This window comes from Amblyraja radiata, chromosome 10, assembly GCF_010909765.2.
Source record: "Amblyraja radiata isolate CabotCenter1 chromosome 10, sAmbRad1.1.pri, whole genome shotgun sequence".
In the NCBI taxonomy this organism is placed as follows: domain Eukaryota; kingdom Metazoa; phylum Chordata; class Chondrichthyes; order Rajiformes; family Rajidae; genus Amblyraja; species Amblyraja radiata.
In genome coordinates, this window is record NC_045965.1 from 39,146,834 (window position 1) to 39,161,593 (window position 14,760).

General features: G+C 44.3%; 1 protein-coding gene across 4 annotated transcripts in view; it reads right to left on the bottom strand.

The window, feature by feature from the left end:
- eps15 (epidermal growth factor receptor pathway substrate 15) overlaps window positions 1-14,760 on the bottom strand; it is a 143,282-nt gene that overhangs the window by 23,809 nt on the left and 104,713 nt on the right. For 3 of the 4 annotated variants that reach the window (XM_033028581.1, XM_033028578.1, XM_033028579.1), the window contains exons 14-15: window positions 5,319-5,480; window positions 2,370-2,567 (exon numbers count right to left, since the gene is read on the bottom strand). In XM_033028581.1, the coding sequence (XP_032884472.1) occupies window positions 2,370-2,567; window positions 5,319-5,480 (360 nt within the window). The remainder of the gene's footprint in view (window positions 1-2,369; window positions 2,568-5,318; window positions 5,481-14,760) is intronic. The other variant, XM_033028580.1, reaches the window with a different exon arrangement.

Below are 14,760 nucleotides of genomic sequence, written 5' to 3' on the forward strand. Positions count from 1 at the left end.
TAATCTGACACACATAAACAATGAAACTGTGTTTAAGACAACCAATTTTAATTACCTTAATGAAGCACGACCTTATTTTTATAACGCTTAAATTAAATATATTTTATGTGCTCAAAATAGAGAAGCATGGAATTGCTCGTATTTTGCCATAATCTTTGCATGTTACAGAAAGCATGGATACTCACAGGCACTTATACACAATACTCTTAACCATCTGGAAGTTAACCTGATTTCAATCCTAAACATACTGAGCAACAGTATATACTCAGTCATACTGAGCAACGGCCCGGTGCGGGGCTGGAAGGCGCTCCCGTGTGGGCGGCCCGGTGCGGGGCTGAGACGCTCCCGTGAGGACGGCCTGGTGCGGGGCTGAACGCTCCCGTGATGACGGCCCGGTGCGGGGCTGAGACGCTCCCGTGAGGGCGGCCCGGTGTGGGGCTCGAAGGCGCTACCGTGTGGGCGGCCCGGTGCGGGGCTGGAAGGCGCTCCCGTGTGGGCGGCCCGGTGCGGGGCTGGAAGGCGCTCCCATGAGGACGGCCCGGCTCCCAGCTGGAAGGCGCTCCTGTGGGGGCGGCCCGGTGCGGGGCTGAGACGCTCCCGTGAGGGCGGCCCGGTGCGGGGCTGAGACGCTCCCGTGGGGGCGGCCCGGTGCGGGGCGGAGACGGTGCTCCGGTGGCTGAGGCGGCGTTCTGGCGGCGGCGACCTGAATCCGGGGCTCGGCCACGGGCCAGTGGATGACATCGTCGGGAGCTCGCGGGTCACAGGTTGATGCCTGTTTTCCGGAGCTCCCGTGGCAACAACTGCGTCCGCTGGACTGGAGGGCGGCAGCTTCGACCACCCCCGGGCCGCGGAGCTTGAACTGCGGGACTGACTTACCATCGCCCGGTGGGGTATCGCCTCAGCGCAGAGGGAGAAGAGGAGGGAAGAGACAGCAACCCTAAGACTTTTGCCTCCATCACAGTGAGGAGGTGCTTGGTGAACTCACTGTGGTGGACGTTAATTTGTGTTTATTGTGTGTTGTTTATTATTAAATGTATGGCTGCAGGTAACGACATTTCATTCAGACCGAAAGGTCTGAATGACAAATAAAGGATTCAATTCAATTCAATTCAATTCAACAAAACAGAAGATGTGTTGGACACAAGAACATATGAAAATAGGAGTAGGAGACGACTACAAGGTTGCTCACTTTTCCATCCTTCCCCTAAGTGCTCATTACTCAGACATCATCATCCCTAATCTAGTTCAATTTGGTCATCAGCAACCCCTTATCTATTTCCATCTGCCAGCCTTTCTACCCTTCCCCTCCTCACCCCAACCTAACTCTATCTACCTCATTTATTTTCTTCTCTGATGTTTCCTCCTATCACCCACAGTACAGCATCTGTCTGAAAACTTCGCCCTTCAACCACCTGGTTCATCTGTCCACGATCCTTTGTCCTGCCCCCTCTCGCTCACCTGTATATCTTCATCTTCCCTCGACACTGAGTCCTGAGGATCTCGACTGAGAACACTGACCATACCTTTGCCTCCACAAAGTTCTGTTCTTCCAGCAGTTTATCTTTTATCCCCAATTTCAGCACCTGCAGTCCCTTATATCTCCCAATGATCATGTGAATTTCAGACATGTATGCAACCAATTCCTTAATCATTTAAAAAAAAATTTTTAATCCAAAACAAGCACATTTCAGAAATAAATACTATTCATGATCAGCTTTAGGTGCCATTTTCTTTATTTTGACCAGGGTTTAATTGCAGACAATTAAGCCAAATAATTTCTACCATCCAATGTCATTCAAAACTCTATTGCCTGTGGCTATTTTCACCCAGTCTCATCGACCTATGTGTGCACTATCATGTGTTTTCCTGGCATGCATGTACTCATTGGCCTACCGTGATCTCGGTTAAACAACATGTGATCTCAGTTAAACAACCTTCCTGACCAATCACAATACCACCAACTTTCATGTCATCTGCAGACTTGTTAATCATACCTCCAACACTCCCTTCTGACTCTCCAGGGCCCAGGGTCCCATGCTCTCTTCTAAGCCACCAAGGCATAGGTAACTCACCAAGGCCCTGGTCCTCACACTCTTTTTAAACTTACTGCATCCATGGTAAATTCATTAGTCTATGTTACAACTACAAAATATGATTAAAAAAGTGTTGACTATTAGTAAGAATATTATCCAATAACCTGGAAAAATCTGTTAGTACGGCACCAAAGTCCCTAGCAGGCCCGATTATCGGAGTTTTACTCCATTGGAAAATCTCCTACCTTACTGATGTAATAATTTATTGTAAAAATAGTACTTTGCTAATGCAGAAAATATTAATAATCTGATGTGTGTACGTAATTACTAATTTACCAGATTAATTTCCTGATGGGATGCCCAAAGAGTTTGTTGCATAGGTTCCAAATGGGCATGACTTGCCTCCATTTGCTCTTCCAGCTCTGCTGTCTCCTGGTGCAGTAGTTTTAGTTCTTCCTGTGCTTTCATCAGCTCTTCCTCACAAGATGATATCTGGGATTCCTGATTTGATATCTCAGTCTTTAGTGATGCAATCTAGAACCAAAGTGAACAATAAGTAATATATAGTCAAACATTCCAAAGAATAAATGTGATGGAATGTTAATGAAATCTGGTTTCCCGTGAGTTACATGATGGGATGTAATGTTAAAACATGATGGGATGTAATGTTAAAATTGTACAAGGCATTGGTGAGACCAAATCTGGAGTATGGTGTACAATTTTGGTCGCCCAATTATAGGAAGGATGTCAACAAAATAGAGAGAGTACAGAGGAGATTTACTAGAATGTTGCCTGGGTTTCAACAACTAAATTACAGAGATAGGTTGAATAAGTTAGGTCTTTATTCTCTGGAGCGCAGAAGGTTAAGGGGGGACTTGATAGAGGTCTTTAAAATGATGAGAGGGATAGACAGAGTTGACGTGATCAAGCTTTTCCCTTTGAGAATAGGGAAGATTCAAACAAGAGGACATGACTTCAGAATTAAGGGACAGAAGTTTAGGGGTAACATGAGGGGGAACTTCTTTACTCAGAGAGTGGTAGCGGTGTGGAATGAGCTTCCAGTGGAAGTGGTGGCGGCAGGTTCGTTGGTATCATTTAAAAATAAATTGGATAGGCATATGGATGAGAAGGGAATGGAGGGTTATGGTATGAGTGCAGGCAGGTGGGACTAAGGGAAAAAGGTTGTTCGGCACGGACTTGTAGGGCCGAGATGACCTGTTTCCGTGCTGTAATTGTTATATGGTTATATGGTTATATGGTATGTAATGTAATCCATAAATTTAAGTATTGTAACAATTATGGCTGCAAAGCTGTTACGTTACTAATCTAAAAAACTGGAATAATGATGTAAAGTCATGAATTCATTTTCTATTATATAGGAAAATTAAATTCAGATAATTTAATTGCAATTTTTTTTTTTTAATTGTTCACAGTAAATGGACATCACTGGCAATGCCATAATTTATTATCCATTCTTGAACTGAGGAGGCAGTTAAGAATCAACTACTTGGAAGCATTTAGAATTACATACAAGCAATAACAGAAAAGATTGACAGATTTTATACCCAAAGGAAAATTTGTCATCTTTGTATAGTCAGGCTTATGCACGACTTGGGAGTTGGGGAATCTGACCCCATAAATCCTCAGGCATTAGGTCAAACACGAGCAGCAAAATCTATTCAGATGAATACTTAATACCTCCACCCCCGCTAACTTAGGTGAAGAATCTGAAATGAGGCAGATCTTCATGAGTACCAGCATCTTTATACTCTTGAGTCATTTTACAGTGTTAGCTTTAAGTCCCTTTCCCAGTTTTGGCACTGGACTAGGATCGTTGACGCAGATTGCATTATATCACTTAGCTACCGGCTGCCTTTGCACTACAATGGAATGTTCACTTGGGACATCATATCACTGTCACTTGATACTCATTTTTTCCCCCATTGTTGTCAGATTTAGACAATAGACAATAGGTGCAGGAGTAGGCCATTTGGCCCTTCGAGCCAGCACCGCTATTCAATGTGATCATGGCTGATCATCCCAAATCAACCTGCCCAAGTCACCCTGCATTCTCATAGCATCCTCCTCACAGTTCACACTGCCACCCAGCTTTGTGTCATCTGCAAATTTGCTAATGTTACTTTGAAACCCTTCATCCAAATCATTGACGTATATTGTAAATAGCTGCGGTCCCAGCACCGAGCCTTGCAGTACCCCACTAGTCACTGCCTGCCATTCTGAAAGGGACCCGTTAATCCCTACTCTTTGTTTCCTGTCTGCCAACCACTTCTCTATCCATGTCAGCACTCTACCCCAAATACCATGTACCCTAATTTTGCCCACTAATCTCCTGTGTGGGACCTTATCAAATGCTTTCTGAAAGTCCAGGTACACTACATCCACTGGCTCTCCCTTGTCCATTTTCCTAGTTACATCTTCAAAAAATTCCAGAAGATTAGTCAAGCATGATTTCCCCTTCGTAAATCCATGCTGACTCAGACCGATCCTGTTACTGCTATCCAGATATGTGGCTATCTCATCTTTTATAATTGACTCCAGCATCTTCCCCACCACCGATGTCAGGCTAACTGGTCTATAATTTAGGGAGAAGCCTGTCGAGGCTAATCCAGGGCTAATATTGCAGAAACATGGGAGCCCTATTGCAAAGAGTAAACCCAAAGAATGCCATGAGTAAACATTTTATTTGATTTCATTTAATCTGTTCTAGTGTATTTAATTATTCTTAAGTGTGCCTTATTTTATTTTCAGAATTTAAAAAAATGCTACTTTTATTTTTTGTACATGGTGTTTCTGAATTTTTGTAAAAGGCATTTGGATCTAAGCTTTAAATCAATCCGAGGCCAAAGGGAATAAAACTGGTTGAGTATTTACATCTAATTACATTATGATCAACACTTTTGTGGGGAAAAAAAGGGTAGTTTTGCCAGACCATTCCAAAAATGCTTTTCCCTTTTGTTTTTAAGTTTTCCTGTGAGGTAAACAGCTAATCTAAACGATACGTGGTGTATTCCTGATTTTGTGTTTTAATCCAGACCTAAGCTTCATATTTATTGAATCGAAGAGCGTCATTTCTAGTCAGTATCAACCCGTGAAAATTAGACAGTACAAGATCCAAATATTAAAACTGTAGTTTTTGCTGAAGAGCTGGAAAGTGTGTCTATTACATGGTGCCGTGGCTTTTAGCCCCAAAATTAATTCCAGAACAAAGACTTGCGTGGTGATCAATTGCCTACATAATTATGTTCACAACTAACTACAACATACCAAATGTGCCTCTTCCGTGCATTTCTCCCTGATATCATGTAGCTGCTCTTCCAGTTTGTTTTTCTGTTGATCCAAGCCATTGAGCACATCCTGTACTTCTTGCCTCTGCTCTTGTAATTTCTGTAAGTTTGTACCTTCCTTGTCAACTTCATCCTGGAGATCCTGCAATCAAAACTGTCATTTAATATAAAAAGAGAATTTATCAACAAAATTGTTAAAAAATATACATGCTTGATATCCCGTCACATCCACAACAGAAAATCAAACCACTGCCCAGAACACATTTTTGAACATCTACAAGATAAATCCAACTATTGAGTGACAGAACTACTATTGTGGTGCTTGATATCAAGAAATTAGATTTTTTTATCTTCAAAACTGTGCTGGCATTTGTATAAATATAATGCATAAATCAGTATGCTTCTATTTAACAAAATATTGCCTGATTTTCATTTAATGCCTCTCATTTTATGAGACCCACATTTATAACCCACAGGTTATATTTTAAATGTAATACAATATCACACTATTTTGATGGGGCAAAAGGGGCGACAAAATGGCTTTGACAAGTCGGATTTTAAAAAAAATCACAAGGCTTTATACCTACATTTATAACAAGAGGGCAACCAGGGAGAAGGTGGGACAGCTCAAGGTTAAAGGAGGGAATATGTGCTTGGAGTCAGGAGATGTAGACAAGACGCTAATCGTGATTTGCATCTGGATTCACCAAGGAGAAAGACATGGAGGCGAATTCATTGTGGAGCATAGCAATACGTAAGGGCAATTTGAGATGAACGAGGAGGTGCAATTGGGGGTCTTGAAGAGCATTAAAGTGGATAAATCCCCAAAGAAAGATGGGATCCATCCCAGGTTATTGAGAGAGGCAAATTTGGTCAGTGGTATGGAAGTGATTGGAGAGTATTATTCAGGATAGGTTTTAGAAACATAGAACATAGAAACATAGGTGCACGAGTAGGACATTCAGTTTTCGAGCCATTCAATATAATCATGGCTGATCATATAAAATCAGTACCACGTTCCTGCTTCCCCCCCCTCCCCCCCCCACCCCATATCCCTTGATTCCTTTAGCCCTAAGAGCTAATTATCTCTTGAAAACATCCAGTGAATTGGCCCTCACTGACTTCTGTGGCAGAGAATTCCACAGATTCACAACTACCCGAGTGAAATTTTGTCCCCTCATCTCAGTCCTAAATGGCCTACCCCTTATTCTTAAACTGTGACCCCGGGTTCTGGACTCCCCCAACATTGGGAACATTTCCCCCCATTTGGGTTAATTAGGGGCAGTCAGCACTACTTTGAATGCAACAGGTCTGATTGCCCGAGTTCATTAAACCCTCATTTTAACGGGGTTTATAACGGATTCTGGTTTGAGTGGACCAAATCTGTTGGTGACCAAGTTTGTTGATGTTGTTTCATGGAATGACCATTAGGTGGATAGAGCAAATGGAGTTTCTGAACCATTTTAGTTTAGTTTAGTTTCGAGATACAGCGTGGAAACACCAAATAAGTGCCGACCATCGTTCGTCCATGCACTAGTTCTACCCTGCACACTAGGTTCTATCTTTTCTCCACATAACTACTGTAGTGGTTCTATCTTTCCTCCCACATTGCAAAGACAAAGACTGTGACAGCTCACCGCTCCCAACTGCAAAGATGTGCAGATTTCAGCGCAACTGGCCTCTGCAATACACTGGCAGAGCCGTCACCTCACAGTACCAGAGATCTGGGCCAGACCCCAACCCCGGGCGCCCCAGAACACAAATCTGAACATCTCCGCAATGGGGGAGGAAACCAGAGCACCCGAAAGAAACACACGCTGCCACAAGGAGCATCCGGCGCCAGATTGAACTCGAGTGTCAGGCGCTGTAACATAGTAACTCTACCACAGCACCATCATGCAGCCCCAAGGTATTGTGTATTTTACGTCCCTTATGTTTATTGTATGGTGTATTTTTACTGGATGTTTTTGCAAAAGTACTGTACGTGTCAATCCCTTATTCGGTTATAGTCGACAATTGGTGGTAACGGACACCATCTCGCCCTGTGTGGTCCATTATATGGAAGGTTTATTGTATACAAAATTATGAGGCGCATAGATAGGATGGATAGTCGTCACTTTTTTCTCAGAAGACACACAGTGGTGGGTGCCTGGGATACGTTGCAGGAGGTGGTGGTGCAAGTAGATAAGACAGAAGCTTTTGGATTGGCAGGGAAATAAGAGTTTAGCTTGGCATAATATTAGGCACAGACAATGTGGGCTAAAGGACCCGCTTCTATGCTATACCTTACTGTATCAGTTCTCTACGCTATTCCATAGAAATTCAAAATTGGGGAATATGGACTGCTTCCATCATTGAGTTTAAATCTTTTTAGAACGTAATAATTGGTGCAGAAGTTGCCGGCAATGATTCCATGAACAACCTCCTTTCGAGAGACAAACTGTCTCTTGTTTTTTTTTTAAATTTGACACGATTTTGCCTTGCATCACCATATATTTTTTATCAATTAATTGCTAGTGCTCAGCCAAATCATATATCTTCCTCATTTCTTTTGTCCTCTCCCCCCACTTCTCTGCCTCCTTGATAAATCTCATTAAAATTCTAAACCGTTGCAGCACTGACAAAGTTCAATGAACTGAAATATTAACCCTTTCACGATGCTGCATAACTGCTAAATATTACATTTTCTACTTTTATTGCAGCTTTCTAGAAATGTGGCTTTAAATAGACTGAATTTTATTTTATCTATTTTTAAAAGTATAAATGCTTAGTTAGCTTGGCTCATTGCACTATTGCAGATTTTTCTTTCCTATTTCACCAGTTTTGTAATTAAATGGATGTTTCTTGCTTCCATCTCTCCAAAGGCATGAAAAAGCTATTTTTAAACATTGGTTATGTATGCTGCTATGACTTGACTGTAATATAACCCAAGTACTGCAGTATCATAAGGCACTGAAGTACTATGCTACTTTTTAATTCAGTAAATCTTTCTGTAAACCTGTGTTTTTCTCTCCAATTCTTTATCTTAATGCTACTTCAAAATAGTAATTAAAAATGATAAAGAAAAAGCATTTGAACAATGTATTTTGACAAATTGGATGAGACTATGCTGATCTCATTCCCTGGTGAACTAGCCCACATCTGCAAAAGATAATTGCCTAAATCCACATTATACTCTGCCAGATGAGGAAGAAGCACAAGAAGAATCAGACTAAAATTTTATTGGCCAAGTATGTATACATACAAGGAATATGACTTGGTACTTTGCTCACAGATGGTAAAAACACAATATACACCAGACAATTAAAAATAAAACATTATAATTTAAACATGTGAAAATAAAGTACAATAGAGAAAAAAGCTACAGACTTTTAGCTGTTGAGTGGACCTGCTGCACGTGGGAAGAAACTGTTTCATGCCTGGCTGTGGTGGCTTTGATAGTCCCGAGTCGCCTCCCAGAGGAAAGTACTTCAGAGGGTTGGTGGCCAGGGTGAGAGAGGTCAGAGATGATCTTACCCACTCAATTCCTGGCCCTTGCAGTGTACAGTTCGTCAACAGGGGGAAGGTTGCAGCCAACAACTTTCTTGGCTGATCGAATGATACGCTGTAGCCTCCGGATGTCATGCTTGGTGGCCGAGCCAAACCAGACCATGCTGGAGAAGGCGAGGACAGACTCTATGATGGTAGTGTAAAACTAGACCATCATTGCCTGTGGCAAGTTGTGTTTCCTCAGCTGCCACAGGAAGTACATCCTCTGTTGGGCCTTTTTGACTGTGGAGTCGATGGTGGCCTCCTATTTAAGGCCCCTGGACTTGATGGTTCCGATGAACTTAAATGACTGCACAGTTGTGACTGTAGTGTTGTTGACAATGAGGCTCTCCTAAAATCTACAATCAATTCCACTGTTGAGCATTGAGCTCCAAGTTGTTGTGATGGCACCAGGACGCCAGCTGTGTCACTTCCTGTCTATAGGCAGATTCCTCCCCATCCTGGATCAGTCAAATCAGGATTGTGTCATCCGCAAACTCGAGAAGCTTGACAGAGGAGTCTGTGGAAGTGCAGTCTTTGGTGTAAAGAGAGTAAAGGAGAGGGGAGAGTATGCAGCTTTGCAGTGCTCCTAGGCCGAGGGTCAGCGGGTGTACTTTCCCAGCCTCACAAGCTGCTTCCAGTCTGTCAGGAAGTTGGTGATACACTGACAGAGGGGTTCGGGCACAATCAACTGGGAGAGTTTGGAGTGTCGTAGCTCTGGCACAATGGTGTTAAATGCAGAGCTAAAATCCAAACAGAATTCTTGCATAGGTCCCTTGGCAGTCTAGGTGCTGGAGGATGAAGTGCAGGCCTAGGTTGACTGTGTCATCCACTGATCTATTGGCCTGGTATGCAAACTGCAGGGGGTCCAGCAGGGGGTTTTGATAATTTTCAGCTGGGCCAGCACAAGTCTAGTGGGTGGTGCAGGTATGGGCTCTGCGATTTTGGCTCATTCTTTCCCTACGAGTACAACCTGACCTCCTGGGCACGTCCAATTGCCCTGTTGTTGGCGATGATAAACACTGACAAAGGAGCACAATTGGTCACATTTTCTCATTATTGACAGCTCACAAGGCCGAAGGCATTGCCACTGGAAAAACGTGGGGATTTAAACAACCTTCATATATCTCTAATATTCAAATATATTTCTAAAATAAAATTGGTTAATATTTAAACTTAAGCTGAAAACGTGCATAGATCAAAGGATTTTACAGTACAGGAACAGGATTTTTGGCCCATAATGACTGTGCTGAACATATAAAACTTATCTCCTTTGCATGAATGTGTTTCTTATCCCTCCATTCTCTGCACATCCACGTGCCAAACTGAAAGTCTTAAAGCTGATTCTCACGTTGCGAGTTGACACAAGAGGTACCCCGAGTGAAAGACTCGTGGTTGTGTACGAGATTGCAAGTGTATGATCAAGAGTTTAACCGAGTTCCCACGGGTATGACAAGTTTGCCGTTTGCTTGTAATTTCTGCGATGTTCCAAGTTCGTTTCCCGAGTTACTCTTGAGCCAATCCTGATTGAAGGTTTGTTTTAATAAGCAACAGTGTTATGTTTTAATAAGCAACAGTATTAAAGAAGACCTCTCCATCCTGTGGCTTTGTTTTAAAGATAGAATTCAGCGCGGCCGCATCTATTGATGTGACCTACAAAGGGAAAATGCGCACCATCCAATGCCAGAGCAGTTATACTTATGATTTGTTTGAAACCCTCATCCGCCACCCCAAGAACAAGACGTACCTTGCACACCATCAGCTTCTGCCCCTACGGTACCGGCTGCCACTTCATCCAGCCGGCAGCTGCCCATTTTCAGCAGGAAATCTCGGTGTCGGACTGAGGGGAGGGGGGTGGAGGTGAAGGGGTGGAGGTGAAGGGCTGCAGACTCGGGCCGTGGGCGAACTGCCACTTGTCGCCGTAGCGGCCCATCGGGAAGCGGCTTCCTCTGGAGTTGGAGCAGGGCTGGAGTTGCTGTTGGCTGTGGGTCTCTGGGTTTTCCATGCTTGCAGTGGGCCTGGTGGGCCTGGGGGTCGGTGGCCCGTTGGTCCTGATGTCTCCGGCCACCCCCCTGGACAGGAGCTGAGACTGGGAACTGTACCGCCCTTGCCCCCTCCCTCTGCAACTGCAAACAACCCCACTCTCCTGCTCACCTAACCCACCCCCCCCCCCCCCCCCCCCACCTTTCCCTCCCAACTCCAGTCCCGTCCCGACCCCCTGGGAAACTGAAGGGAGCGACTGCCCCAGGGCGACTGGCACTGACCTGCAGGCATCGCCGACGTGAAGACAGTGCAAAGCCCCCGCGCCGGTGCAATGGGCGGGGAGCTGGAGAGGGGAGGGAAGGGGTCACACACATGGCCGGGAAGCAGAGGGGTGTAGGTGGGGGTGGTGACAGATAGGGCCAACAATGAGTGGTGAAAGACAGAAACACCGACGTGCAAAGGAGACCTACAACAGTGCATGATCTCTCTCGCGTTATGGCAGGTGATTGTCGCTGGGAAACTGAAGGGAGTGACAATCTGCTGCTGCCTGCCCGCTGAGTTAAAGAGTTCCCACGGCAGACTCACGATACACTAAGGTAAACGCACGGGCCACTACGTTCTTACAACGAGTTAAAATGTTTCAATTCTTAACCACAAGAGTAAAATTGACTCGTGGAAAATTTTAAACATGCTTGATTTTTTGCAAGAGTTGACAAGTTTCACGAGTACCTGCCGTTAGCGCCACGAGTCTCTAAGTTGCGTCCACGAGTTCCGTACGTTAATCGTACATTATTACCACGAGTTTTAACTCGGGGTACCTCTTGTGTCAACTCGCAACGTGAGACTCAGCTATTAACTGCCACTATTGTGTCTGCCTTCACCGCCACTCCTGGCAACACATTCCAGTCACCCACCTCTTTCTGTGTGAAAAAAAAAACTTGCCCACCACATCTCCTCTAAACTTTGTCCCGCTCACCTTAAAGCTATGCCCTCTAATCTTTGATATTTCCACTCTGGGAAAGAGGTTCTGAGTGTTTACCTTATCTATGCCTCGTATATTTTATATGCTTCTCTTAGATCTCTCTTCAACCTCCGATGCTCCAGAGAAAACAATCCACGTTTGTCTATATCTCCTTATAGCTAAAAACTTCTACTACCTCTTTTTGCAGTGTCTATTGCACAAATATGTGGAATGGTTGTTTTCATGCCTGCTACAATCTGCCTGGTTGGTATAGCATACAAAACAAGGTTCTCACCGTGACAAGAATAAACCAATACCAATTTACAATGGTCAATTAGCTTCCCAACCTGCACATGCTTGGAATGACAGAGGAAAATTGGAACACTTGGAGGTAACACACGTGATCTCCAATGGAGACAAATACATTTTTTTAAATTTAGGAATGATAAATATACAGCCAAATCCACAGGATACAAATTTAGTCCTAAATTAGGGCAAGGCTGTTTTTTGTTTGCATTAAACAGGAATTAACAATTAATTTTGGAAATATTTATTTGAAGGTAAAAGGATGTCTGATAAGTGTGTCTTTCAAAAGTGCGAAAGGAAGAGTTCAAGGACTGAGTTGCCGGGTATCAAATAATGAAGAGACTGAGTACAGGAAGGAAATTGAGAACCTTGTAACCTGGTGCCAAAACAACAACCTCTCCCTCAATGTCAGCAAGGCAAAGGGGATTGTGATTGATTTCAGGAAGTGAAGCAGTACAAACACCCTGATATATATATATTGATGATGCTGAAGTAGAGTTGATTGAAAGCTTCGTTCTTTGGAACAAATATCACCATCAATTCGTCCTGGACCAGCCACATAAAAGCAATGGCCAAGAAAACACACCAATGCCTCTACTTCCTTATAGCGCTTTCTCACGGGGCGACTTGACGCAAGATGTAACCAGAGTGAAGTGCTCGTGGTCTAGCACGATATCACACGATATAACGGGGGGGGGTAGATAAAGAGTTCCCACGGTACTCGGCATTTCTGTTATTTGTGCGAGTGACTTGTCCGTCTCCCGAGCTTTCCCGTTAAATCTTGAATGAACATTGTGAACTGTGAAGTGTAGTTAAATCATCACGTGGCACAAATGATGTCACTTTTTTTTTCACACACTATAAATATCCTCCCTTGGTTGAATTGGCTCATTTGGAGACATGCCTGTACTAATGCCGTGACTTTACTGCAGGAAGATGCCACATTACTTAGGAGAGAGGGGGAGAGAGACAGAGAGAGAGGCACAGAGGCAGTGTGATGTACTTCGGGGTGACTGGCGGAAGAGAAAGAGCGCACATGACCTTGGTCTATCTGTGTGTGTGGGAGCGAAGAGAGACTAAGCAGAATACATCGGTCTTATTGTGTGTGGGGGGAGAAAGAGAGAGGTGGGGGAGGGGGAGAAAGAGAGAGGTGGGGGAGGGGGAGAAAGAGAGAGGTGGGGGAGGGGGAGAAAGAGAGAGGGGGGGGAGGGGGAGAAAGAGAGAGGTGGGGGAGGGGGAGAAAGAGAGGGGTGGGGGGGAGAGAGAGAAATGATGGGAGATATATACACACACAAAGCAGAGTTTTACTGTGTATGTGGGAGACACAGATGGACTGAGCACAGTACCTCGGTCTTACTGTGTGTGGGAGAGGGGGAGAAAGAGACGTACACTCACAGAGGCAGAGTCTCTCAGCCTGTGTGAGAGGGAGGGAGGGAGAGAGAGAGAGGCACACACAAGGTGGATGTGAAATCTCACCTGCCTGTTTCAGTGACAGACACCCGCCGCCAGTAAATGAAGACACCCCCATCTGTCTCCCTCCTCTCCCTCGACTCCCCCACCTTTCCCTCTCAACTCCAGTCCCGTCCCGACCCCCTGGGAAACTGAAGGGAGCAACAATCAACTGCTGCCTGCCCGCTGAGTTAAAGAGTTCCCACGGTAGTAAGACGATGTTAGTTGCGCCCAAGTTTAAATTTCCAACGTGTGTTTCAGAGTAAAGAGTCAGCGTAGAATCCTTGATAATCAAAAACTGTCTGAATCAGCAAGTTAGACACAAAATGCTGGAGTAACTCAACGGGCCAAGCAGCATCTCTGGAGAAAAGGAATAGATTCCATTTTTGGTCGGGACACTTCTTCGGGATGATTGTAGGGGGGAACTGGAAGCAAGAAAAGACTGGGACAAATCAGGGCCAACAACAGATGACCTCAGCAGGGTATTTTGAAGAGGGGTCCCGACCCGAAATGTCGCCTAACCCTAAGAGAGAGAGAGTGTAAGTTACCTAAAATTAAATAATTCAATGTTCATAGTGAACACAGACACAAAATGTTGGAGTAACTCAATGGGTCAGGCAACATATCTGGAGAAAATGAACAGGTGGCGTTTGTGTCTATCTTCGGTAAAAACCAGCATCTGCAGTTCCTTCCTGCACAATGGATCTCAGTGTCAAGTCTCTGACTCCCGTTGGCAGGCCATTCGGCCCACAGCCCGCCCAGCGATGACTAACCCATGTCACAGGGGGATGGTGTGAAGGCGGAGTTAGACAGAGCTTGATTAATGTTACGGTTGGGGAATGGGCCATAATATGGCCAGGGAAACGCTGTTATTCGTGACGCCCCCTCCGCCCTTTCCCAGCTGTTCTCAATCGCACCCCTGGCCACACAAAAATTTATACTTTAAGAAGGAATACACGGAACATTTAAACTCAGAACGCTTCTAACAGAGTGAGCCATGTGAGCACTTTGATCATTCTACCTGTATTTGCATTTGACAAAATAGTCAGAAAAAAATGTTTAAAAGTGTTCATACCTTTTGCTATGCCTAATTGGCCCTTACCTCTGCGAAAATAGTCTGATATTCGTAGGTGAAATGTCACCAACAATAATTGATTCTATTATTAATTGACTAATAATTGACTATTAGCGGAAA